This window comes from Lepisma saccharinum, chromosome 1, assembly GCF_977018435.1.
Source record: "Lepisma saccharinum chromosome 1, izLepSacc3.1, whole genome shotgun sequence".
Taxonomy (NCBI): Eukaryota; Metazoa; Arthropoda; class Insecta; order Zygentoma; family Lepismatidae; genus Lepisma; species Lepisma saccharinum.
In genome coordinates, this window is record NC_139229.1 from 171,462,281 (window position 1) to 171,488,618 (window position 26,338).

The 26,338-nt window shown below is 38.1% G+C and overlaps 1 protein-coding gene across 2 annotated transcripts in view; it reads right to left on the reverse strand.

Annotated features, from left to right (window-relative positions):
- The window catches only part of LOC146003964 (atrial natriuretic peptide receptor 1), a 1,164,278-nt gene that overhangs the window by 653,552 nt on the left and 484,388 nt on the right, over positions 1 to 26,338 (reverse strand). The window contains exon 3 of one of the 2 annotated variants that reach the window (XM_083142491.1): positions 23,631 to 24,023. The exons of the other annotated variant lie outside the window; for it this stretch is intronic. Coding sequence (XP_082998617.1) covers positions 23,631 to 24,023 — 393 coding nt within the window. The remainder of the gene's footprint in view (positions 1 to 23,630; positions 24,024 to 26,338) is intronic. 2 annotated transcript variants of the gene reach the window in all.

Genomic DNA, 26,338 nt, shown 5'->3' on the forward strand with positions numbered 1-26,338 from the left:
GGTTAGAGAATATATCATGAGGGTGATGTGGAAAGGGTGGTGAAAGATAAATTAGATGCAGGCGGCAACCACGCTATCGATTCACCTGTACGATCAGCGGTGTACGTACATACGTGTCGTGTTTCCAGCGTGCATCAGGTGGATCGAGTTGACAAAGCAACAAAAAGAACTTCACTGGTGGACAAAAACGCAGACGCCAGTGGCGCGGAATGAGCACTTTATTTGACTTCCATAGCGCGCCCCCAGAAACATTGATGGCGCCCTGCAAAACCCGCTTTTTGTTTACACGAAAGGATATGTTGTCCAGGGATCGGGTCAGGATAGGGCGAGGAGCGGGGGGGAGGAGGTTAACGATGATGTACGCGAGCATACGAAAGGGACGGGAGGGGGATCGGAACGCCACGTTTGTTTCAGCAGAAACAACACACAATCAACCAAAAAAAATACGTGACGCATTGTGTCTCGCTGGAGAAAAGAGACGGCAGATCAAAAGATCGGTATCCAAGCAACAAACAATAGATGGGGGAGGGGGAGATGTTTTCTGGGGCATTGGTTAATGGGTGAAGCTTCAAAAGACTCCGAAACGCCGAGCGAGGTTTGAAATTTATCCGCAAAATCTCTAAAATGCTTTTTTGATATTTGCTTGTAAAATACGCTCAAGTTTTGTGTTTTCTTACAACATTAATTCGTATTCAAAAGTCTAAGATACTCGGGTCTCCCAGATGGCGTAGTGGTAACGTCGTTGTCTTGAAATCCCGGGTTCCCGGGTTCAATATCCGGGGGAGGCACATGCACAGTGTTTCGGATCCAACTTTAAACTGTAGGTCCAGTCGCGTTTAGCCTTTTTGTGCATAAAGTGGATTTCAAACAATCAATCGATATAATATAGTGCTCCGGCTTTCCTTTTCGGAGTTTGCCATCGCAAACCGCAAATTCTTAAGACCAAACATGGTATTTTTGCCTTCGATAAATTTGTATTTTGTATTTTACTTCTTTTCACAAAGAATACCCATGTCCAGACCGAAATTCGAACCCGGGACCCCTCGTGTTGTAGCGCACTGTGTCAAACACTCCGCCACGGAAGGCGACAGGCAGGGACTCGAACCCAGCTCGTAAGCGGGACGAGAGGATTCGCTGATGCGACAAAGATAGTCAGATCTGTAAAAAATCACTCAAGTGTTGGGCAGACGACTCAGTATTGCTGTAAAGCATTCAGTGTTGCAGCAGAAGCAGTTTCAACAAATGAGATCTCCTCGGAAATAATTGGAACTTCGCTGCGTGTTCCAGGGATTTTTAAAATAGAGAAACTACATAACTATAAACTCTTGTTGTAGTTTACGAAACTATAACAACATCGAATTGAAACAGGGTTCTCCGAGAGCCTAAGTCTTAGTTTCAAACTTATTTGGTCAGTTTTTAGAACATTAAAATGTTTTCTTTAATAGAATGTATATTGGAAAAACAGAGACAGATTCAATGAGAAGCAGAATCAATCAAAAAAATGCTGCATCCATTTTCAGTAACAGCGCAATGCCACGCAAAAAAATACCTGGTTTGAACTAAGAAAATTTCATCTGTGTTTTCGCCTCACGTGCACCTTGTAACGATGAAGAACCGGGCGATGAAGATCCGTAGAAAGCAGCATTCTTCTTGACGGCCAATGACAAAACAGCCAAGCGGACGGAGTGCCCATAAATTCAAGAGCGAGGATGCTCCGTCGCTGCACGATTGCATACAACCAAACACATTTTAGGTCCGTGTTCCTTCCTAGGATTTGATTAAGGGTAACGTTCTGCTGAAATTACATGAAATTTTCCTCGAGCGTGATCAGGAAACAGAATATGTAGGAGAAACGTGAGTAAGAGTGAAGATATTCGAAGAGGGAGGAGAGAATGATAGAGGGAAGAAATTGAACATGGAATTTACTCAGATGCTGCTGAACTTAAGTTAAAAAAAAGAAATTGGAGATGAAAATAATTAGTAAGAAAAATAATTAATGATTAGGTAAGCATACTAATAGGTAGAAAATGGGGTGGTATCTATCCAAACAAGGCAGAAAAATGGAATTGAAAGACAACACAAAATACACACAACGACAAAGAAGTAAAACAACAAAAATTAAAATAAATGCAAGGAAAACTGAAGCAGAATAAGAATTAGAGGAAAATAAACAAAGATGCAGTAATCAAGTTAAACATGGGTGTTCAGAATCTGGTGTAAATGTAATTGTAAAAGAAATACAAAATATTGAGAAAAAATACGACGTTAGGTTCATTTGAACATAGTAGGAAAGTTAATAAAGGAAACGTATTGTCTCAAGGCACGATAGCAGAATTTCAGGGAAACACTCTACATGTGCTATGAAAATAGACTGCCTATCTGCATTGTAGCTTACAACTGGTTTATTCCTGTTTATGACTTGTATCTGCCTCTTCATTATTGGTTTCGAATGGTCTTAAACGTATTATTATTATTATGTATCAAAGATCATCACATCTTTTAAAATTAGAACAGGTCCTTGTGCTAATTGTTCTTCCACCTTTCACTTATATGAGCATGGGTGCTCCCCAAGGAGAGCAGTGGTAACATGACGACACTTAGAATATGGAAAGTCTCCTTACTTATTATGTATTTCTTTATTTCATACAAATAGTATCCCTGTTCCTCCCTTTTTTATTTTTATCTTTATCGATTTATTTTCCTTGCTTAATCTTTTCCCTGATTACATTTTTGCTTATATTTTTCTCTCCGCTATCTTAGTTTATCGTTTCTGTCGGTCCTTCTATTTTGTTATATTGCTTCTTTAATTTCTCTCTCTTATCTGTCTCTGTCCTCTCTCATTTTCTTCATTATTTTCATATCTCTGTCACTCATTCCTATTTATCTTCTTCCTCTCGGTGTCCCACTTATTTTTTTCCCACAGATTTCAATACATGACTAGTCGACTCGATGACCGAGCACGTTAAGTGATCCACTTTCGTGCTACCAATCGAAATTTCCGGGTACGAGTTCATGCCTGAACATAGGTGTTCTTTGTGACTGTCCATTCATCAGTTTCATCTAATTATCACTTACCTCTATAATGCAGAAAGGTTACACTAGATAACAAAAAATGTTTAGAAAATTGACGAAAACGTTTACTTCTCCTACACTTCACTACTTGTTTTAAACTCGTCTCCTCAACAATTCTTCCCAGCACTTCTCGAATTTCTCTCTCCATACATTATTTACATCCACAATACCACCAAGCTGCCGTTCTTTAATTCAATATTCCCCTCTGGGCATCTCAATTGTGCGCTTCCATTGATTTCCAATACCGTTATATCCGTTCATTGAAAATAATTACAAGCCTGAGGTGAGACGAAATCTTAGCACAATACTGTGGAAATCCATCCCAAACCATTCTTCATTTCGATCCGTTTATGGTTCAGCTCCGTAACTTGCCAATTATAGGCTTGCATACCTCTCCCTCCACCCACCGCGCAGACCTCATAACGTAGCCCAAGTACACCTCTCTCCACTACGTTGAGTTTAACAGGCTACTGGAAGGAGACGAAGAAGAGGGCGATATTATTCCGGACTAGATCATCCACTCCCCACGCACCACAAGGGAATAAATTTCGCCGGGAGCGGATCATTCCAGGAAGCAGCACAATGGATTGTTCCTTGGCTGCATTATGAGCAACAGGAGAGGACGCCTCTTCAGAAACTCGTGCATTGTTCCCGGATATTCTCTAACAGGCAGTTCGAGGAACAGCATTTCAAACTATGCAGTGAAATATTATCTCCACGGCCTCATAATCTAATACCTTGCTTCCCTTCATGGGCGTTGCCAGAAATTTTTGTAAGGGGGGGAGCAAGCAATTGATAAAACTTGAATAGTATAAATAATAACAACAATAATTGCTATCGTAAACTAATGAACACAAATTTTATTCCAATTTATTATTATTATAATTATTATTACAACCATGGGGAGACTTTTCTACTTGATCACAAATAGTGAATATCCAGCATAACTGTTTTCGTTTATTTGTTTTTTTTTACGTTTCTCACAGTTAGTATACTGAAATGCATAGTTTTTCTATTTTGTTATTAACTTGTACACATCTCGTTCAAAAAAGAGCTTTAGAAGTTAGGAGGAAATTTTTAATCATAGGGTTCATGATGTCTGACCTCTCACATAAAAATATTTTTTGGAATTTTGAAGACTGTGAAACTATTTACTATTTGGTTTAAATGGTAGAGTACAAAAACATTAACTGGTTCTTACATTTTATACTCAATATTTTCGACCTAACTCGTTCTTTTACTTTGTTATTTTATTAGAGTTTTTACTGTTATTAACAAGAAAAGTAACAAGCTTTCTGTTTTTTGGGACTTGAAATGAACGATGCCAATTTCCGAGGAAATTGGTTACTTTATGTTATGCTACTCTGTGCCCAATGCTTAAAAATGGTACAAATCTTGTATATCCTTTCATTTCTGTTACATTATAAGTTCGAAACATAACTATTTTCCAAATAGGAAAGAGATTGGGTAAAATCTTAGCAAGACCGCACAAAAGATGTAACGTGAGCTGAGTTGTATGTGGGTCTCGTAATATTCTTAGAATAATTAAATCTAGAAGACTTCGGACAGGTCACGTGGCACGCATGCAAGAGGATAGACAAGTATACAAGAACCTTGGGAAAACTAGTAGCAAGAGACCTTTACGAGGACTAAGACGAAGATGAACTTGAATGAAATGTGTAAGGATGATCGAACCCAGGATGCACATTGCCGCGACAACAAAACCTTTGGGTTTAGGGAGATGTCAGAGAGTGAGTTCACTGAGATGTTGAATCGAGCATTTACTGGACGTTGATTTATCCGGACTTACTGCCACACATACGACCAGTAAATCAGTCATCTAACTCAGGACAATTCGTATCAATCCATAGGATTATTCTTTATTTCTATTTTAACTTTCTCCAAGCTTCATTTCACCTAAGTTCATTCACTTGTTTACACCAGCTGTCCAATCCTCTCAGGTATTTGAATTATGCACAGTCGAGTGTTAAGCAGACTTCCACTTCCTGATGTATTGAGGCTGCAAGGTTTACAACAGGTAAACAAGGAGTAAGCAGCTTGCTATAATAGGAAGGTTAAAACTGACTGATCAGCGTATAGGAAGGCTGCAGAGAGAGGTGTTGAGAGGGACGGACAGACTGGGAAGGGACTCACTTTTGGTTTTGATTAGAGGCAGGCACCAGCACTTTGGAAGGGAGAGAGGAGGCCAGTCTGCCTGAGTTAGCCTAGAGAGAGCTTAGTTTTATTTTACTCTATGTGATCAATTACATTAGCATTCTTCTAAGTGTAGACAGGTAATTATCCTAACCATAACATGCATGATTTAGGTTCAAAGGTTCACAAAAATCGAACGAGTGACTATATGCCATTTTTAGTTGTATAGTTAAGTATTCTATTTCAGTTGTACCCTTCGCAGCCAAGCATCCAACTTGTCATGAGAACATTAACAAGGATGAATGGTGAATAGCTACATTTTCCATTAATCTATTGGGAGTGGTTGGTTCGATCCCATCAATCTGTAGAATGATATGAATTCATGATATGTGGTTAATTGATGATAAAGCTATAATTGTTCGTAATGAGCTTTTTCTAAATTAGATTAGACACGAAATACAAATAGTATTTTAAGAGTGCTGGATCCAGTGGGTTCGAGATTGGACGCTCTGCTGCGCATACGCCATTGTCGTTTGCATCTCAATGTAAAGTTTATTTTTGGAGTAGTAGTGGTGAGTTTCAACCTGTTTTGTAGCATTATTAATGGTCGACACGACACGACACGGCACGGCACGGCACAACACAACACGACACGGCATGGCACGGCACAGCATCGCTAAGGAAATCAGTCTGTGAATAACGAGAGGCAGCTAAACAGAAGTGTGCCTAACCGAGCATGCTGCTTTTAAAGTGTTACTTCCCATCTGATTTTTTAAATATAATGTTAACCGATACCGATCTGTGCCGTGCTGTGCCGAGTAGTACCATCTCGACCGTTCGTTGTTGGTTTCCTGTGTATTCTTTGTTCCTGTCAAATGAAGAACGATCATAAAATAAGTATTTTATTCGGAAGCATAAGAAATTAACAAACAACACATGATAGTATCACACCGAGAGACCTTCAAAATATTGGAGCGGAGGTGTTCTTACTGATCCTGACTAACTGTAAGCTGACGAGTGTACGACTTTATAACATTAAAAAGAGTATTTTGGTTTTGAAATGTGTTTGCCTGCTTTCGTTCAAGATACAAGCAGGATTTTTCAGTTTTTTACAAAACCTGATTAAATGAATGAAGCAAAGATGAAAATTACATTTCACATGTTTTTATTACTCAAATTCTATTTTTACTTAAACAATCGCAAGGAGGCCCTTGTTAAGTCTCCTTCACCTGGTTTACACCGGAAAATCCAGATACAGGGATATACAGAGAATGCCCTGATTGTCTCGGTGAAGTTTCAATGTATAAACCTTGCATAAAATGAACACAAAATAAAAAGAATGTAACACATTGGAAATATTACTCACGATTTTAGCTAGCTTTTTTGTAGTTCAGCGCTGTACTTGTTACCTTATACTGATCGACGCTAATAATCCATAAACCACATTCACGAGAGCTCTCGACACTTAAACAAGGCTCACTTATCACTAACAAAACCACTGTTGATGTATCTTCCTAATTTCTGAAATGCACTTCCTGACCATTCCGCTTTAGTCTGTAGAAGCCACCTCTCGACGATCCGATCCGGTTACGATGCAACTCTTCCCTTCTTCCAGGTTGCAAGTTCACCGTTCAAGTTCCTTTTTGGGATCGAACTCACTATTCAATTCAGCGTTTCAACATAACGAAATATAAATAATGTCAACTGCTCGTGTCACTGCAAATTTTCCAAGTCTTGCCAGCAACGAGCGCGCGAACACGAACCGCAAAGACGCGACGTCATAACACCTAACCGCCGACTGCAGTCTTTGTGCGCCAAAAGTCCAGAACAGTCTATTACTTAAGAGGGGTGTGAAGTGTTCTTTCTCCTCATTCGTTCCGGAGGAAGAGTATTACAATAATCGGTTATAGATGCCCCTTCCCCAAAAAAGGCATTAGATGGACTGATCAAGGAGAGCTAATGTCTTTCCAAGTCTCTTTATCTCCTTAAATATTTGACCAGCCCTCGTATATACATTTTTTTTTTCAAAATCCAGGTTACAATTTCAAAATATCTTATAACATAGTAAACACATATAGATTTTCCTTCAATTTCACATATTAATTCTGTTCAATCGTTTCTTACAATCACATAGTAAGAATAATCTCAAGAAAATATACACAATTACAATTTGTAAACATTGAAGCATAATAAACATATTACTCAGTTTCTTTTCATTACATATATACCTTCATACATTACATAAAATCAACTTCGAATCTTTACTACATAATTTATCAATATACTACAAGTAACTTCAATCATTTACATATTGTCTTGCAGGTTTTCAAATTGTTTCAACTGATTTACATAAATTCTCCTCTTACTGTTTCTGCAATTCCATAATTTTAAATTTTCTTCATGTTGTGATTCAATTATTTACTAGAGCCGGTACAGGCGGGTAAGTGTAGAACATTATAAAAATATTTTGATTTCTATCTTTACAAAATATCATCATACTCATGAAATTAATCTAACAGTAAACCTCCTTTCTCTTGCAATGATCTTTACCTGTCACTTCTTCTTTCTTCTTTAGTGTATCAGCATGCTCAAATTACTAATTTCAGGAAATTACATCGTACAATACGTCGCTTATCTCTTTAACAAACTATTTCTTAACTTGCAACAGAATTCTGGACACACTCTTTCACTTAAATATCAGCATGTACTTTATTAATAACAACAATGATTTTCGGTTCGCCTTCGACCTACTATTTTTCATTTTTTGGTCCGCCTTCGACCTTATATTTTTCAACATTTCCGGTCCGCCTTCGACCTCATATTTATGTGCCTCTCTCGCACTATATCTTAATACACACTGACTTTTACCTCATATAGCTATGTCCAAGAACTCTCATCACTTCATCATTCTATTAATGCTATTTAACATTGTTTTCCAAAGAATTTCCTCAAATAACTTTCTTCCGAGCATGACTGTTCTATCTTCTTTCTCATTTGTTCTTCATTATTCTTAACGATTTTGAGGCTTACTTCCATTTTTTCTATCTTATTACTTTTCTTTTTACAAAGCTATTATTCAATTTTACAATATCTACCCGCTCATTGACAATAATAATATTTACCAGCACTTTTACCAACCATCAATACTTTTTTTTTTTTTCATCGAACCACAACTAGTTTTCACATAATTTATACAAAACAACTGACATTAAATAACTTTTTCTTTTCATTTTCTCAATTTTCAATATACTTGGCTCATAACAACATGGACACATTTTTTTAAACAGCTTATTTACATTTGAACAATTTCCATCATTTTATCAAAATTTACATAAACTAGTAATTATCAACATTTCTACAAGCGAAATGGAAATTTCGATATTTTACATAAGATATACCAACTTTAGGAAAACATCATTATCAATCGACTACTCAAAATATCTCTTCTTGAATTATACGTCTTGGTTGTTATTTTCACTTCTAAAGATCCCTGTTCGTCGTAGCTATCATGCCTTTTTTTCCTATTCTTCTTCTTCTTCCCTTCTCTCTGCTTTTCATTTTTCATCTTCTTCTTCCAACTTTCGTGCAGTAGAGAAACTATTAGTCTGTCAAAACTATTTGTATTATCTCTTTTTCTTAAAATCTTTTCTTTTCGTTTCTTGTTGTCCATTAGTATATTTTCCTCACTATGAGAATCATCACTAGCAACTTTCTTCTTAACTTTCTTCCATTCTATCCTGTCTCGTTTCTTTTGGGACTTTCTTTCACCCTCATCAGATGAATGCATTGCTCTCTTTTCTTGTTTCATCTTTTTCATACTTGTGTCTGATCTTTCTGCGCTAACATTCTTAGATGTTTTACGAACTTTCTTCTTCACTTTCATTGACGCTTTCTCAACTTTCTTTGCAGATTTCAATTTCTTTCTCTTTGTTTTCTTCTTTTTCTTTACAGAAATATATCTAAGCCTCATTTTACTTCTCTTCCTTCTACTGATCAGAGTCATTTCCGGTACGGTCACGTCTATAGTTACACATTCTTTCAGTTCAGGAAACATATCATTTTTCTCAGGTTTTTCGTGAAAACTTTCTTCTTTACTTATCACTTCCTGAGATTGCTGTATTCCGAGTGACTCATCTTCAACTTGTTGATTTTTCATTCCCAACACGCACACTCGTTCCTCTAGAACGTGCACTTTCCAATCTGTCTCCCTTTGTTTACTTTCTATAGCCACTAGTAATTGATCAGAACTATCTTCTATCTTCTCACTGTTGTCACGGACCTTATTACAATCATATTTTACTTCATTAATTCCGGTCTGAAATTGACATGATACTTTATCTTCCTTCATAACGTCCTCCATTTTTTCTATCCTAGTGACTTGCACCTCCAAAACGCCTAGTTTTTCCTCCATCTTGTCATTTATTTTTTGCATGGAAGCATTTATTATTTCCTTGAGTTCCAATTTATTCTGTTCCTCTTTCTGCTCCAATTTTCTGTATAAGTCTTCCTGCACTAGCCTATCTTTTTCTTCTATCTGTCTCCGTTCTAACCTATCTTGTTCCATTTTCTCGTATAATCTCTCCCATTTCAATCTATCCTGTTCCTTATTTTCTTCCCATTTTAGGCATAAGTTCTCCTGCGCTAGCTTACTCTGTTCCATAAATGACAAAATTGAATTCAAGATATCATTTTTCTTTCCCCGACCAACATCAACTTGACCAACAAATTCGTCACTTTCTTTCGAAACACCCTGTTCTTTTTTGTCTATTTTTTCATTATCATGAACTTCATTTCCAGCTCCTTTCTTGCACAGCTTGCAGGAAAAATCTTTCTCAACGCAGTCTTTATGCACCCATTGCTTACAGTCTAAACATTGTACAGCAGCGTCTGAAATCAACAATCTGCCGCAACAAGGAGCTTTCCGTATTGTACGAGCCATGCTGCCAACAAACACGAACGCAGGTTGCAACACTCAATGTTTACATAAACATCGCCCACAACGACTCAACACAATGCCTCTTACCCCTTTCATTTCTTTTTTTTCTTTCACCAAGACAATCTAAGGCAACTCCCGGGAGTTTCGGGCACCATATAACATTAAAAAGAGTATTTTGGTTTTGAAATGTGTTTGCCTGCTTTCGTTCAAGATACAAGCAGGATTTTTCAGTTTTTTACAAAACCTGATTAAATGAATGAAGCAAAGATGAAAATTACATTTCACATGTTTTTATTACTCAAATTCTATTTTTACTTAAACAATCGCAAGGAGGCCCTTGTTAAGTCTCCTTCACCTGGTTTACACCGGAAAATCCAGATACAGGGATATACAGAGAATGCCCTGATTGTCTCGGTGAAGTTTCAATGTATAAACCTTGCATAAAATGAACACAAAATAAAAAGAATGTAACACATTGGAAATATTACTCACGATTTTAGCTAGCTTTTTTGTAGTTCAGCGCTGTACTTGTTACCTTATACTGATCGACGCTAATAATCCATAAACCACATTCACGAGAGCTCTCGACACTTAAACAAGGCTCACTTATCACTAACAAAACCACTGTTGATGTATCTTCCTAATTTCTGAAATGCACTTCCTGACCATTCCGCTTTAGTCTGTAGAAGCCACCTCTCGACGATCCGATCCGGTTACGATGCAACTCTTCCCTTCTTCCAGGCTGCAAGTTCACCGTTCAAGTTCCTTTTTGGGATCGAACTCACTATTCAATTCAGCGTTTCAACATAACGAAATATAAATAATGTCAACTGCTCGTGTCACTGCAAATTTTCCAAGTCTTGCCAGCAACGAGCGCGCGAACACGAACCGCAAAGACGCGACGTCATAACACCTAACCGCCGACTGCAGTCTTTGTGCGCCAAAAGTCCAGAACAGTCTATTACTTAAGAGGGGTGTGAAGTGTTCTTTCTCCTCATTCGTTCCGGAGGAAGAGTATTACAATAATCGGTTATAACTTGCTTTAATGTCACCTTAGCAAATTGCAGACGGTAAGTAAAAATCTGATATTTCAATTAGGATCTTTCAGAAGGTTGCTGGGTAAGCTGTCGCTTTTTTAAATAAAATAAAAGAAAAAACATTAAAACTGTAGGCACAATCCCAATACATATCCTCTGTAATTAATATATTTAACAGCATTATAATCTCCTATAAAACAATGATTGCATTTACAATGATTAATTTACTCTTGTGTTGAATATGATTCTGTCAATCAGGATGAAGTTATTTTCAAGTAGTGGTCTTTGAAACAACACCGTTTTCCTTTGGAACTTCAAGGATAAGAAACACAGGTCTGTTGACAACAGGGGTAAACAAAACATGCATATACGTATTCACAAGCACGTGCAAACATAAAGGCTTACAAAACAAAGAGCTATTGCTACACTGGATAAAGAAAGTCTAACTTTGTAAAAGGTTCTCTTGTGCCAAAACCATATTTTCATGATGGTTCGTATTCGCAAAAGCAGATGTGACTTCGGTTGGTTGGGTCTCTGGTTTAACTAAAGTCACATTTTTGTACCGCCAGGTTAAACGTAACGGGGACGGGAGAATGAAGTGGAAGAAAGTGCCAGTGTATTTGAATAAATATACCATCCAAGAATTCGGCTGAAGTGAGTGTGGGGAATCAGAGAAAAAGCTCAGTGGCACTGTAAAATGGTATTTTAACACCACTGAAGTTAACCTTCAATCAAAATATGCTGTGGGCTTCCTGAAACCGCTGTCTGTCACTGGTGCTTTCATTTTCAGTGCAGGATTTCAACCTTCAACTTTTCCTAAAAAGAATACACTTGTCAGTCATGCGCAACCACGGGAACACCAAGGGTACTGGTGCCGTGAGTAAAACTTACTTTCAACGTCTGTTATACTTAATTCATAAGATGTTTCATAGACTGAATTAGTGTTAGGCCACTGGGGAATTTGGTAAGCTTCAGCTTTTTCTCATCTTTTTTTCGGAATGACACAGTAACGGCTCTTCCGAGTTCTGACTGCAACTTTTTACTGTTTGTATCTTTGGTGGTAGCTGAGCTTTTACACCGTCGTAATTGCTGTGTGCCATTGCTTCTCCGAGTCTCTCTCACTGAATCCATCAGAATTGGAACACGCTCGTGAATTTTCTCTGATAAATTAACACATATAGTGGTGTATTTACGATTTCACTTCTGAATGGTGCTTACGTGTAAGTTGTGGGAAATAATTGGTTTTTACCAACATGGCGGCCATCTTGAAAGTCACCATGTTGGATTCAATTTGATTTTTTTAATGGAAAGGTGGTTATGTGACATCAAAATGGTCTAGAATTTCATATTGGTATTCTGAATTTCCACGTAACATGAGCCATTATACAGCTTGAACTCTTTATTCCTGCTCCTACTACAAGAATCATTTCGCACTTAGGGACCACGTATTAATATTTACAACATCGATACTTGAATAGCCCCGTTTCTTCTTATTATTATTAGCTACTACTAAGTCCTAAATAAAACTCTTAAATTATCTGACAAATGCGTGTAAGCCCAACAACTGAGGACAATTTTGATCCTTTATCCACGATTTTGGTAAACATTCAGCTACGACGTGACAAACGTCCATGTCTCCAGGATTTAAATTAATGAAGGCAAACACCACAAAAGTATGATTGACACTCAAGCCTCTTCCAAGAATTTGCTTCTCAAGGTGCTTGTCAGCGAATATAAGGTACATGCTTAACCATTGCGTTATTGATCAATAGAGCCGATCGAAAATCAACAATCACGTTAAAAAAATGGAGTAAATATTCTGTTTCAAAGCTAAATATCCAGTGCAGCTACACATCCAACCAAAGAAAACTTACCATAACTTTTCCTGGAATGGCCACCACCTACAGAGGAAGAAGAAGCCGCTTAGCTGTTACTGCCTACACTAATCTGTGAGCAAGCTCATACATAGCACATACACGCACACAAAATACACACAAGTCTAAAGACTAAGGCCACATAGCATCTACCGTAACAAACTAGCTAGCATGTAAGTAATTAGTTAAAAATCTTATAACACCTTAGTATAATTAGAGTACTGCAAACTTAGTCAATATTAAAGTTTACGACAAACAAACTTTCTGAGATGTTCAGAGATTATTAAAAAATTGTTCAGTGATCTGTCGGTATAAATGTGAGCGCAATGTGGAAAATTATGTGAACTAAGATCATATAATTAAACAATACAAGCTTTTGTTGACGTCTAGAAAATAGTAACTTTCGCTTTTCAATCTCACTACCCGTCTGACATTTCTATAACAACGATGGAAATTGTTGGATGATCAAGACCTAAAGAAAAGACATACGAATGAGTCCTATATCTTACACTCTTCGGTGAAATTATGAATAGTGGTAGAATGGTTTAACCAGTAATTCTAACTATTCATTCCACTGTTTTCCCTTATTCCAGGCACAAATCTCCTGTCAGTGTTCCTCTTCAGTGTTGCCACACTGACATGAACCAATTCATTATATGCCTAAAGAATTTCCTTCCACATGATCTGTTGTTAATTTAATGTTACTGTAATGTGACAATAAATGTCAAAACAATATAAACTCTGCGTTTTACATAAAAGTCAACGAGGATGACAATAAATGCAGATTTCCAGATAGGCTACAGTGTGTTACGACTATTGTGTTGGAACTATATCATGCTCTCCAAAAGCAGTCTTGTGAATTGCGTTCAATTACGAAAATATCCGAGCAGTAACGAACTTCGTTCGGCGCCCATACAGCCCCATGATATTCATTTCCACAAATCAGCTGCTATGAATCAGTCTGATGAGGGCCGACGGAGGGGGGGGGGGGAGCGATCCGTGCCGCCGCCCAGAGCGGCAAATTTCTATGGTCGCAAAATTGGAAGAGAAGAAAAAATAAGCCTATTGAAAACTTGGAAGTTATAATATTACTGATAAAACTTGTTCGAAATAGGCTCAATTTTACTTCACATAAATGTAGTGAGCAAATATCTACAAAACATTAATCTCGATGTGATAGATGCTGTTAGATTTCTTGCAAATATAGCAGAGAACTTTGAAATAAGAAGAAGTGATGACTTAGTCAGTGGCGGCGATTGGGTTCCAAAACCAGGAGGGGCAAGGTGAGAAAACTGGTGGGGGAAAGACAGTATATATCCCTTTGTAGATAAGGTTTAGCATAGTGCGGAGGCACAAGTGGCGAGAAGTGGGGCGGGGGGGGGGGAGGACAGCCCCCAATTGCACCACTGTACTTAGTTCATGCGAAAGAATAGCATCAAATGTAGATATAGACGATCCAAAGATAGGTCCGAAATCGAAAAAAGCAGTAGTTCCAGTATGACCAAACTGTTGAAGATCCGCAAACACGGTACAAAGTATTAGCATGTCCTAGACGTGATTATTTTATCTCTAACAGATTTGAGCAGCTTGAACATCGTAGTGAATTTTTGGATATCTTTCTTGATATTAGTAAGTTTAAAGAGCTCGTTACTTTTATTGTTAATTGAAGAAATAAGGACCAGTTAATATTCGAACAGAATAACCAAAGTAAAAACAGTATTAGATCGAGACAATTAGTGTAAAATACAGTAACCAGGTTATGTTTTCATATTTTACCATTTAAACTAAAATAATAAATGGTCCTGCAGTTTTCAAAATTCCAAAAAAATGAGTTCTATCTGTTCTATGGGGTGAGGCGAAACAACAGAACTTTATTACTAAAATTTTCCCAAATATTTATATTATTCTTGGACAGTTATGCAGAAGTTAACAACAAAATAAAATAGCTATGCATTTGAGTACACTAACTATATGAAGTGGATATTCACTAATTCGGTGGATCGATTAGAAGTCTCTCCCCAACGATATAATAATAACAATAAATTTAGAAAAAAGTGGGTTTATTTTCATTGGTTTATAATAGTTCGTATATCATAATAATCAAGACAATGAAAATAATAATGATTATTGTTGTTATTTCTACTATTCAAGTTTTATCAATGGCCTGACCGCCCCTATAAAAAATTCTGTCGACGCCCATGCATCAGATCTTTTGTCTCAAAAGTGTACAAAACTTGCCTGTATATTAACATATGAAGGGTCCAAATATATTTCCCCTACTGATTTAAAAGATGAACTGAAAGTACTTTAGACTGTCATAAAACACAATAGTGCACCAAAAGAGACCATACGAAGAATAACATTACATGTATTTTTTTAAAAAATCCAATCATATCATAGGCCTTTCATGGTAAAAATATGAGCCCAAGTCGTCAAGGCATGTCTTTCCTAAAACTTGTTACATTTAAGATACATATAATGAAATTGTAATTTAGCGTCGCATTTTTTAAAGTTTTGCCGTGGTAGAGACATTCGTTTGTTCAATAGTGTAACATTATTTATTTTATTTATTATTTATTAGTTTGATTTTTACTTAGGAATACTTAATTTTGATTTTCAATTTCCCGTTGCTGTGTAATGACCGAGGGGTTCGAAAGGGAGTGGCATATGCCGCGGTTGCCCAGGGCGGCGAAATGGCTAGCGCCGGCCCTGGGTCTGACGGTCAAGGAGAAAAGGAACATTAACATGAATTGTGTGGACACGGAGAAGCTACCCATTAAAATTGAAAATCATGCGGGGACTCCAGACATAGTGCAAGCTCAGTGATAACACAATTGTAACCCAGTAATAGGCTACATGAAAAGTAGATTTTACGTAATTAGCACATATTGACAATTGTAAAGAGGAAACAACAAAACATTACGAATCTCAAATTTTGAAATCCAGTGTGGGCACATCCACGTTACTTTTGTGACCATCATAGACACTTGTGTAAAATGTACTACTTTAATACAATAGTACTATAAAACTTGGAATAAATTCAATATTCTGACGAGAAAGTAGAATTTCTTCAAGTTTTATAGTAATCAAGTAGTGAATTTTCTGATACAAGTGAAAAACTATCTCAGTTGGTAACGACTGAAACGTGGACATGTCATTATTTTAACCCTTAGACATGGATATACGTGTCAGTATGCAGCCATATAAGGGCATATTGATAAGGGTACATATTAATTATATTCACAGTAAGAGACGTCCATGTCAGAATTTAATAGAGAAGGATGATTCAGCCTTTATGGCTTCATCCGTTCTTTCGTTCGAACACATCAAACGACACCAATGGACAATGGCTTCTTGCTGCATGAACTACATGAATAACAAGAACTTTCTAACGAGAGGAAGCCTTATCTATATAAATTATCTCTATCCTAGAAGTCAACATATTGATTGCATATCCAGATTTCATGGGTGTAATGCAGTCATCAAAGGACCAAGAAATTATATACTGCAGATAAGGATGAAAAATTTCTCTGAATAATTACTGGATGCTGAAATTTCACGAAAAAAAAATAAACGAATCTCATTTTGAAACTTAAATTTTTGGTACGTTATTTTCATTTCTATGTCAGCATGTCCGTTCATGCCAAATATCTTATTCTCAGAATGTACTAGGGCTTGTAAAAGAAGCTTTATTGACACATAAATCCTCTCCTCGACATGGACATCATCGCGATTAACCATTCAGAACGCACAAGTTATTTGCTGCCATCATTTCGGATCGTGTTTGACATTATACGTACTATAGCATTTTTCGTTGTACGACATACATCCAGATCGAGCAAAAGTTCGACGAATCGTAAGTCGTGTTCTATATCTCTGGAATCTCTGGAGCGAGTGAATGAAAACTAGTCTCTGTAAAAGCGGTGACTCGAGAGGGCTCGACCAATGAACCCGCGAGAGGGCAAGTGGGGAAGAAAATGCCTGTAGCTACCAATTGTTAGTAACAGCACTTACTGCTTCGCTCCGCTCACTCGCTTCTTTCCCTTCTCTATCGTTATGCGCGAACTTTGTTACGTTCCCTTGCACAGTTGTAACCATTTGGTCTTTTTGTCTGGAGCAAGGATTCTTTTCAGACCTACACTGAACCCATCTCAGGATCATGGAATCACGAACACTGATATATAGTTTAACTGTTTGTTCGAGTAGGTTAATACAGTCAATTTTGGTGAGAAGTAGGGAGTAAACTTCAAGTTTAACGGCAGCCCTCTTCCTATTACACACAGGAAGTGCAGTCCCTAATACCTGTTGGACATAGGTAGTCTTCTTCCTATTACACACAGAAAAGTGCGGTCCCTAATACCTGTTCCACAGGTAGACTCTCTCCTTCCTATTACATACAGGAAGTGCGGTCCTTAATACCTGTTCCACACAGGTAGTTTCCTTCCTATTACATACAGGAAGTGCGGTCCTTAATACCTGTTCCACACAGGTAGTTTCCTTCCTATTACATACAGGAAGTGCGGTCCTTAATACCTGTTCCACCTAGGTAGTCTCCTTTCTTTTACACACAGGAAGGGCTTAAACTCACTGTCCATGCTAAAGGAATTCTCAGGTACTTATACCTTAGGTTTCACTCTCCATCCCTTTTGGTCTAATAATTATCATATCATAATAAAGTTACATTCATTGAAGATTTTTATACATGCGTTCATTAAGCGTTATAAATTTTTATTATACATTTCTTCCTTTTATCTTGCTTCTCAGAAAAATAAATTTTAATTTACAAATTGCAGCTACCAGTTAATTACATCAGATTACATGTAGGTTAGTCGCTTCCTTATTTTAAGCGCTGATTCGCAGACAAGTACGTAATATACCAATGATACATTTCTCAACTTCGTATTTAAAAATAAAGTCGTAACAACGTGCTCCACGGATTCCTGGGACAGAGTATAAAAATATTTTGAGATGCTAATAATAAGAACTCTTGTACAACATCAGTACATAGCGCAGTAAAAAGTGACAGTAATTAATATTTTATTGTTATTATTTATTGTAAATCATCCCGAGTTTAATTTAAAGTTCCCTTCTTGAGGGGAAGGGTTGGCGCCTCTGACCAAAGGAACTGTGTTTTTCAGTTACCAGCCTGGAATGTAAACAGTAACTTAACTCCGTGGAACAAGACGTAAATGCTTTGTGCGTGTCAAGTTCTAATGACAAATAATATTTATCTTATCGTAAGCGAAAATTAAGTGTGTGCTGCACGCAAGTTCAGTGGACGAGGCGACACCTTTCTCTCACAAGTTTTATCATGTTAGTCGCACGTAATGCTTCAGTGGCACAAGAAATGGTGTGGGTTGAACAGCTTCTACAGCTCTCAGTGTTGCAATACCGAGGAGATAAATGTCATATAGAGTGAAGAAAATTATTAATTTTTCAGGAAGATATTTTATGGAGACTCAACTATGAATTCTGAAGTCTATTATACTTCCTTTCTTTTTTAAAGTGGACTTTATGTTCAGATAGTCTAATCGGGATTGAAACTACAGTTTAAAGTAGGGTTCCGAACCGCCGTGTATGTGTCTCCACATGGGATCGAGCCTGGAATCCCTTGGTTACAAGGAGTAACTCCGGCTTCTTCAGTTTAGCCCATCTGTGCATAAAATGATTTTAAACTTTAGAATCCTCCACGGCTCTCTAAGTAAGTTCAAAGTGTTGTTCTATGCTCAGAGAAGCCTGGTGGCATTGTGTGGACTTGTAAGAGCTTTGTGCGATTATTAGTATTTTGAATGTCCATTACCAGAGGTGCCGAAATGATTTTCTCTCGCTCTCCAAGCGATGCGATGTGAACCCAGCCTAAGTTTTGGTTTAGCTACTATTAAATCCAGAGAAAGAAGATATGAAAATTCACATCGTATACAAAAACAGCCAAGCGAATAAAAAAGATACGAAAGATCACGTGATTATGAAATCTGCTCTTCGCATCCTGACACAGACGAGAAAAACATTCCGCATGGCTCCCAAGTGTCGCCAAACAACGGAATTTCTGCCTTAGGTGTTCCTGACTCTATGAACTCTGGGAAAATTCCCTCTCTGAGTGAACATTGCCAAGGGACACGAAGTTGAGGGGAACACTGTTAAGTTTCCGTCAACTAGGAAGCGGTATATAGCAGCTTGAACAGGTGCGCTTGCCTCCACGAACGCTGAAGATCATTAGATCTTATGTTTCCACACCCCCTCCCTGCCCCTCCATTTATACCCCCCTAGACACGCCGTCACAATGCCTTTCCCCTAAGTTTGGCAGAGCGGCGTTAAAGCCCCGCAATTATCGCGCTCGAGTGCTGATAATAGCATAAGTAATCCTTCATTAGACCCGTGAAACTCGGTAGGCCAAGTTGTGTCTGGAAAACCACGAGAGGAGACGGTGCCGCGTGCATCTTCCCAGACAGGCAGAAGAGGCGTTTCCGTTTGAAAGCATCTCCTCTTGTAGCCCACGGATAATTCCCAAAGACTTGCGCTGAGTTGCATAAACGTTCGCTGTTACCCAATCGAAACAACATGTTAGGCCATCTAGGTTAACAAGGTTTACGAGGGATGATCAAAAAGTAAGGTGACTTTGTGGTTGATGCTAATGCGCAATAGGCATTAGGGTGTCGCAATTACCATCATTCGTTGATGCTCCCTCTCCTCAACCACGACCAGTGGCGTCCCCAAGTGAAGGTCATAACACCCGCCCTCCCTTTGGCCCAGCATTCCTGAAAAAAGAACGTTAAAGGCAGGAAAATATGGCAAAATGAGAGCTGACTACTAAAAATATACGTCCTCCAACCTCTTTTGAAAATCCTGGGCACGCCACTGACCACCACAGAGTACTGAATACTGAATCTACGAGAATCTATGTATCTGAATAATGGACGAATCTCAAAAACTGCCGAAGTTTCAATTATTATTCTTTGTTCATATCGTATCATTCTATCATTCTAAATTTGGGCCCAACACAATTTGCAACTATAGCTCAATCTCAATTTGTTCCCCCAACTATTTTAAAAAAATATCCCATTTCAAAAAATAGCTGGGGAAAATATATCCAAATTTTTAAATAAAATAAATAGCCTTGCCATTTTAAATAATTGAAACAGCGCCAAAAAACAAAAAATATTCCCAGCCCTTTTGGCCGGGCCAGCGTTACAATAATATCAAACTTAAAATAATATCCCAAAAAACCAAAACAATTCTTACAAAAATATACAACAAAAAATTAAAAACAAATTTACAAAATCCTTAAATCAACTCCAAATCAAAAAACAAATTCAATACAAATTACATAAAAAAACTAAACCAATTACAAATTATATTCAAAACAAACAATTACTTTTACTTAAAACAAACCCCAAAATAAACATTCAACAGCAAATCAAACAAATTATATTAAAATTACAAATCTATTACATAAAAAATATCCATCATAAAAAATACAAATCAATACATAAATTGCTTAAAAATTTAAAATCCTTTGAAAAACTTCAATTCTTAATAAAACTGCGCAAACTAAAAAAAACTAAAATATAAAAATTAAAAAAACAATTTATTCCTTCCTTTAAACAGCACACCAACACTTTCACATCACCAGCAGATTTTATTGCAAAATAACAATCTGGCTACTGCTAAATCTACACAATCGCAATCTTAGGGATTGATACGATATATCATTTCTACATTTAGGACCTGCCCATTTAATACATATAAACAAGCGAAGAAAGTCGTCGATTTTAATGAGGAGAGATCACAAGTCTGGTACTTGCATGCTGAATCATGTACATTTTTAGAGTACCAGATACAAGAGTTAACGAAACCTGGTCGAGATAAACAAAAAAGAAAATCATAAGAAATGAGATTTTTGAAAGGGCTCTTAATGGTATCTACCTACACATGTTCACATTTATCCCACGCTCCATTACAGCTAGTATTTATTGCCTGAGGAGGAAAGTCTTAATCAGGGTATACTCTACTAGTGTTGGCATGTAAAACGAAATTTACATTTGAAAGTAAAATTTATTGATAAATTATGATTAATGAGTCTTCATGCGATTGTAGTTTCTTGCATCTGCAAACGAAATACCGAACTGCTAGTATTTCCAACTAAGAATGCATATCACTAAAATGTCACTGTCAGTTTACTATATTCTCAAGTGCTGTACCAGTCGCAAAACTTCAGAATTTTTAGTTCTGGAAAAAAGTCGCTATGGCCATAAATTTATGGCGATCGAAGGCAATACTGTAAACCCGGATTCAAAATCTTGTGTAGTTTTCATGCAATTAGATCAAAGTAAGTTTGAGTGACTTTCCGAACACTCCGTAAGTCTAGTGTCATTCCGGCGTCACAAACGTACTGCAATGCGATTGGAGACTAACAAAGGAGAGACTCGTTCCGAAGCTGAACTTCGCAGACATAATAGCTCTTCAGATGGGAAAGTTCGGAAGGTGAAAAGGCAATGCACACAGCACAGAATTATAATAAGAAGGCAGCGGATCCTTTGCTGATAATGCATTCATCTTAGTTATTGGACTTGCACCGTCAACGTGGAAAGTTCAGCACGAAAATTTAACTCGCGATTTTCTTCTTCTAATTTTGTTCGCTTTAGAGGAAGTTATAACCTTAGATGGTACGTACAGTCATATCTGCGGTGCAATTTAGGTTGAAGATACCCTTTTAAAGCAAAATCAACGTCAAAATTTGTCAGTCCACGGCAGGACAAATAATACAGGGTGTCCCACCAAAGCGACGGATTTAATATGCCTACTCGTAGAATACTTCTTTTAAAGAAAGAATGACAAGTATTTTTACATCATTACAACAGGTAAATGTTCCTTTTTAAGAATGCCAAGTTTGATTTTCGCAACATGTCTTGTGGTTGGGTTGGTAACGCTGTTCTTACAAGCCCCTTTATCAGTGATTGTTGCAGCTTAGTTGACATGGAGCGTTAAACAAAGGAACAACGAGCTGATAGGGAAAAATCATTACAAGAACGGCGAGTGTTATGCAGAGAGTGTTAGGAAGCTTCGTGCAATCCTTGGACATGAAAATGTGCTTAGCGAGAAAGTATATTTCGCAAGTTGATCAAAAAATTTGAGGAAACAGCTTCGATAGCAGACATTAAAACACCGCGCTCTCGATCTAGTCGGGGGACATAAACCGGATGTCATCTTTCATTCTTAACTCGGAACATTTACCCGTTGTAATGATAAAGTAAAAAAAAGTGCTCCCCTGTGCATAGCACCACGCCATGAAGGCGTATAGGGGGTGTGGGGGTAACGATAATGATATAACATTATGAAATTATTATGAAATCTGAATACTAATAAAGATGATTCTATATTTGAATGTAACTTTAATTTACCACCGTTACACATTTTTCCTTCCCCTCCCAAATTAAACATTACGTTTCAATGTTGCAAGTCCATTTTATGCTCAGAGAGGCTAATCGGGGCTGATACTTCAGGTTAAATTGGAGCCTGAAGCAGTGTGTAATGTTCCTCAACCGAGAATCGAACCAGATTGATCACAGGCGACAGCGTTCGCCACTAACATTATGGCATCAACACCATATCTCCTTCCGTCTTTAGGTGAACTGTTTTTCTGGTTGGTGAAGATCGAACCTATGGCCCCCAGATGCCTACGTGCTCACGGATGCCTCACGACGAGGACAGATGAACATCAGGAACATGAACGAGAAAAGAGAAACGGAGATGTCGACAATAGCAGAACACGCAAGAATTTAATCCTACAAAAACAGTGGGTCGCTTCACCAAGAATCAAATTGACAATAAAGGAAAATGAATGAAGAAGCCTTTGCAGTCCTTGCCAAAAACTTCAATAAGGAACCACTGGTCTCAAGAAATAAAATATAAATTTATGTAGAGCAAAATGTTGTAGGATGAGGTCTAACGTTCGATCTCCACTCCTGATATGTAAAAAAGTAAAAAGAAAACGTGTAAAAAAGTAAGAAGGGATGGGTTTTCTCTGGAATAATAGTATCAGACTGACGTCAAAAGTAGGAAATGGATATGTCCAAATACAAATTACTCCACAAACAGATCTGTAGAATGTATTAGTGTGAGACAGAGGAAATGCATAGGAAATCTAGTTTGAGTACTTTGTTGCTGGACTGCAATATATTTTCATGCAGACTGTATTCTAGAACATTCTATACCTGCGCTTAGAATGTTATTGGCCTTATGCCTATTATATTGTACTTTGCAGCGCCCTCTCCTTTGGGACTTTCCAAGTACGAACACTTAGCTAAGCCACTACTAAGTCACTATAGCGTGTACAAAGTACAGCAACACGGTCACATTCAAAGATACATGGACCATCACCACTTTCAGTTACTTTGATTTTACAACTTGTGGGCTTACACCGGGTAGGTTTGCAATGGTGCTGCAATTACAGAACCCACATCACACAAAAAGTGGTTGAATATGGTGACGGACAATTGTATTACATGCATCTTTGAACTCGACCGTACAAGACACGTACAAAAGAAAGCAGGTACTTACTTCTGGCACCGTTGGAAATGTACAGAAGCAGATCCTTGTAATTGACGCTGCTGCTCTCCTCGTCGAAGCTCCTGTGGATCGGGGTCTGGTTGAGGGCGGTGAATATCGCGCCGAGGGTAAAGTGGCACACGGAGTTCCCCTTGCTGCTGCTCGGAGAGTAGTTGTGGTAGAGGAGCCCGGCCACCTTCCACTTCAACTCCTGCAGGATGGTGACGAAGGCCTCCCCGACGTGCCCGTAGGAGCCCATCATCCGCGTCAGCGTCTGGTAGTGCTCCGTCTTGTGGCGGAAGGCGTCCGCCTGGGCGCCGGAAGTGAGGACGGGCACCTGCCACACCCCCGAATATCGGGACACGGGGGCTATCACGTATTCGCATATGGGCCCGAAGAAAGCATCTGCATTGGGGAAACAGAAACTTGCAGAGAACATATGGTACAAAACAGGAAACTGTGTGCACAAGAGAAATTCAAAGGCACACAAATTACTGAGACACGATCTTTGCCACCGAAGATTATGGATTCGAGTCCCGCTCTGAGCACGGGTACATCTTGATGTTTGTCCCTTCATCTATATCATACAATCATCTTCACGATTAATTGAGAAGTACGGAAGAAAAGCAGAGCCAAAAATGCACCGAGAAATACAAACATCTGAATTTATGCATCACTTCCTTATACGTAAATATCATTAAAACGAATCTTTACAAGTACTTTTATGTAAAACTTTTGAACTCGAGAATTCATGAATGTCTAAACTATTGCAATATCAGTAAAAGTACTGAAAATAGCTTATACTTTTTAAGTTTGTTCATAATTGCAACTGCTTTCTCTTCAATAATAACAAAAGTATTTTTAACTACTTTGAATTTGTTGATGTTACATTCATTTTAGTTAATGTTGAGTTTATTTTTTTTTAGTAACTTCGAATCCAATAATCTCCTTACAAGCTTTAGAAGATTTCTTGTTTTCTTAAAAATAATCAAGAAATATTTCTTACAAATAAGCAAAGGTATCGTAAGATTCGACTCAGGATAGTGTTGTAATATGAACATCCTTCGTTATTTTATAATTTAAAAAAAACGTTGTACAGTACAATAATGTACACCATATTTACATAAGAGCAGTGTTGCTGAATATGACCAGGAAGGCAATCCACTTATTTCCAACAGAATACACAAACACACTGTAAAAATATACTTTATGTAGAAATCAACCACGTGGAGTGCAAGGTGGTGTTAACACGGTGTTCATTACAACTATTTAAATGTGTTGTTTTAAAACCACTCAAGTTGAAACGTTGATCAACGTGTGTAAGTTATATGGTTTAGCTAGGAGTACCAAAGAATAGAAAGAAACCATTCTTCAATGAAAATTAATGCACATTTTAGGAAACAAAGGCGCCCAATATATTTTAGAACTTGGAAACTCTTTCAGCTGGGAGTGTCCGGTCATCTAGGACCACTCGCATCTTTGTGTGTAATTTCTGTTTAATATCCACTTTATTGTATGTACAGTCACCGGCAATAAAAATGGGACACCTAGATCCTGAAATACTCGCTTCCCTGCAAGGAGTTGTGTGTTGCCTAACTCTACGGCGATAAGTGGATTTTAATACCAAATTTTCAATGGTAACTTCCTACAACGCCGGAAGGTTAGGTAACATTGCAGGGAAACGAGTATTTCAGGATCTAGGTGTCCCATTTTTACTGCCGGTGACTGTACATTGTTTAGTGAAAGAAAATGCTACGTGTGATTAATTCAGAACTAGCAACAGCCAGCTGCATCGACAGCAGAGATGTATAATACACAAACACACAGTGCCATCTGTTAAGGATTTTTTTAAAGTATTTTCATGTTTCTAGGTCGAGGGGTTTGGGTTGATAAGGTGCCACAAATAAAAGTAAACACCCTCCCCTTTGCCCCTTTAGGTGTTGAATTTCGGAAAGTTCCTTCTTTGTGGGTGTTTATGTCACAAGAGGAAGACATACATAAACTTCTAGGTTTCGAGGTCCATGTATTGGTGTTGTGCGTTGATGTCATAGAGTGAAGACATGCTATTTTATATATTAAGATATAAGATCAACAGGAGTAGTTGAAAAACATTAATGTGACTCTTCAAAATATTCCTTGTCGCCTCGTACCGGGTGGAGGCACATTGCGCAGTCGTTCGGATCCCACTTTAAACTGTAGGTCTCATACATTCTTACACAGGTGGATCACCTGGGGGCACAAAGTTTGTATGGGTCGACTTCGGAACCAAATGAACTAGTGAAAAATCTTACTTAAAGATCGGCTCCCAGCAAGGCGACCCGGGAAGCACTACCGGGAAGAAATCTCCACTACAGTGCGGTGCGCCGAAACGTGCGAAAATGCCTTGTGGAATTTCCGTGCCAGAAGTCTGCTGCTTCTATACTACGTCCCAGGAGTCTGTGCAGCAAGTCCGCGCATAACGGCAGAGATCGGAGAAAGCGAGTGGACGGAGCAAAGTAGTGCACGCCTGTGAAAACTGCTGGGCGACACAGCCTCGTTTTCCCCTCCTTGCACTCATTTCCCCTCTCACGCGTTCATTGGTCAAGTTCTCAACAGCCACTACTTGCGCAGAGAACTCGTTTTCCTTCGCTTGTTTCACAGACTCCGGGAACAGGGTATAAAGAAGAAGTATTCCGATATACTCTATACCCTGTCCCAGATAACTGTGGAGCAAGCGTCAG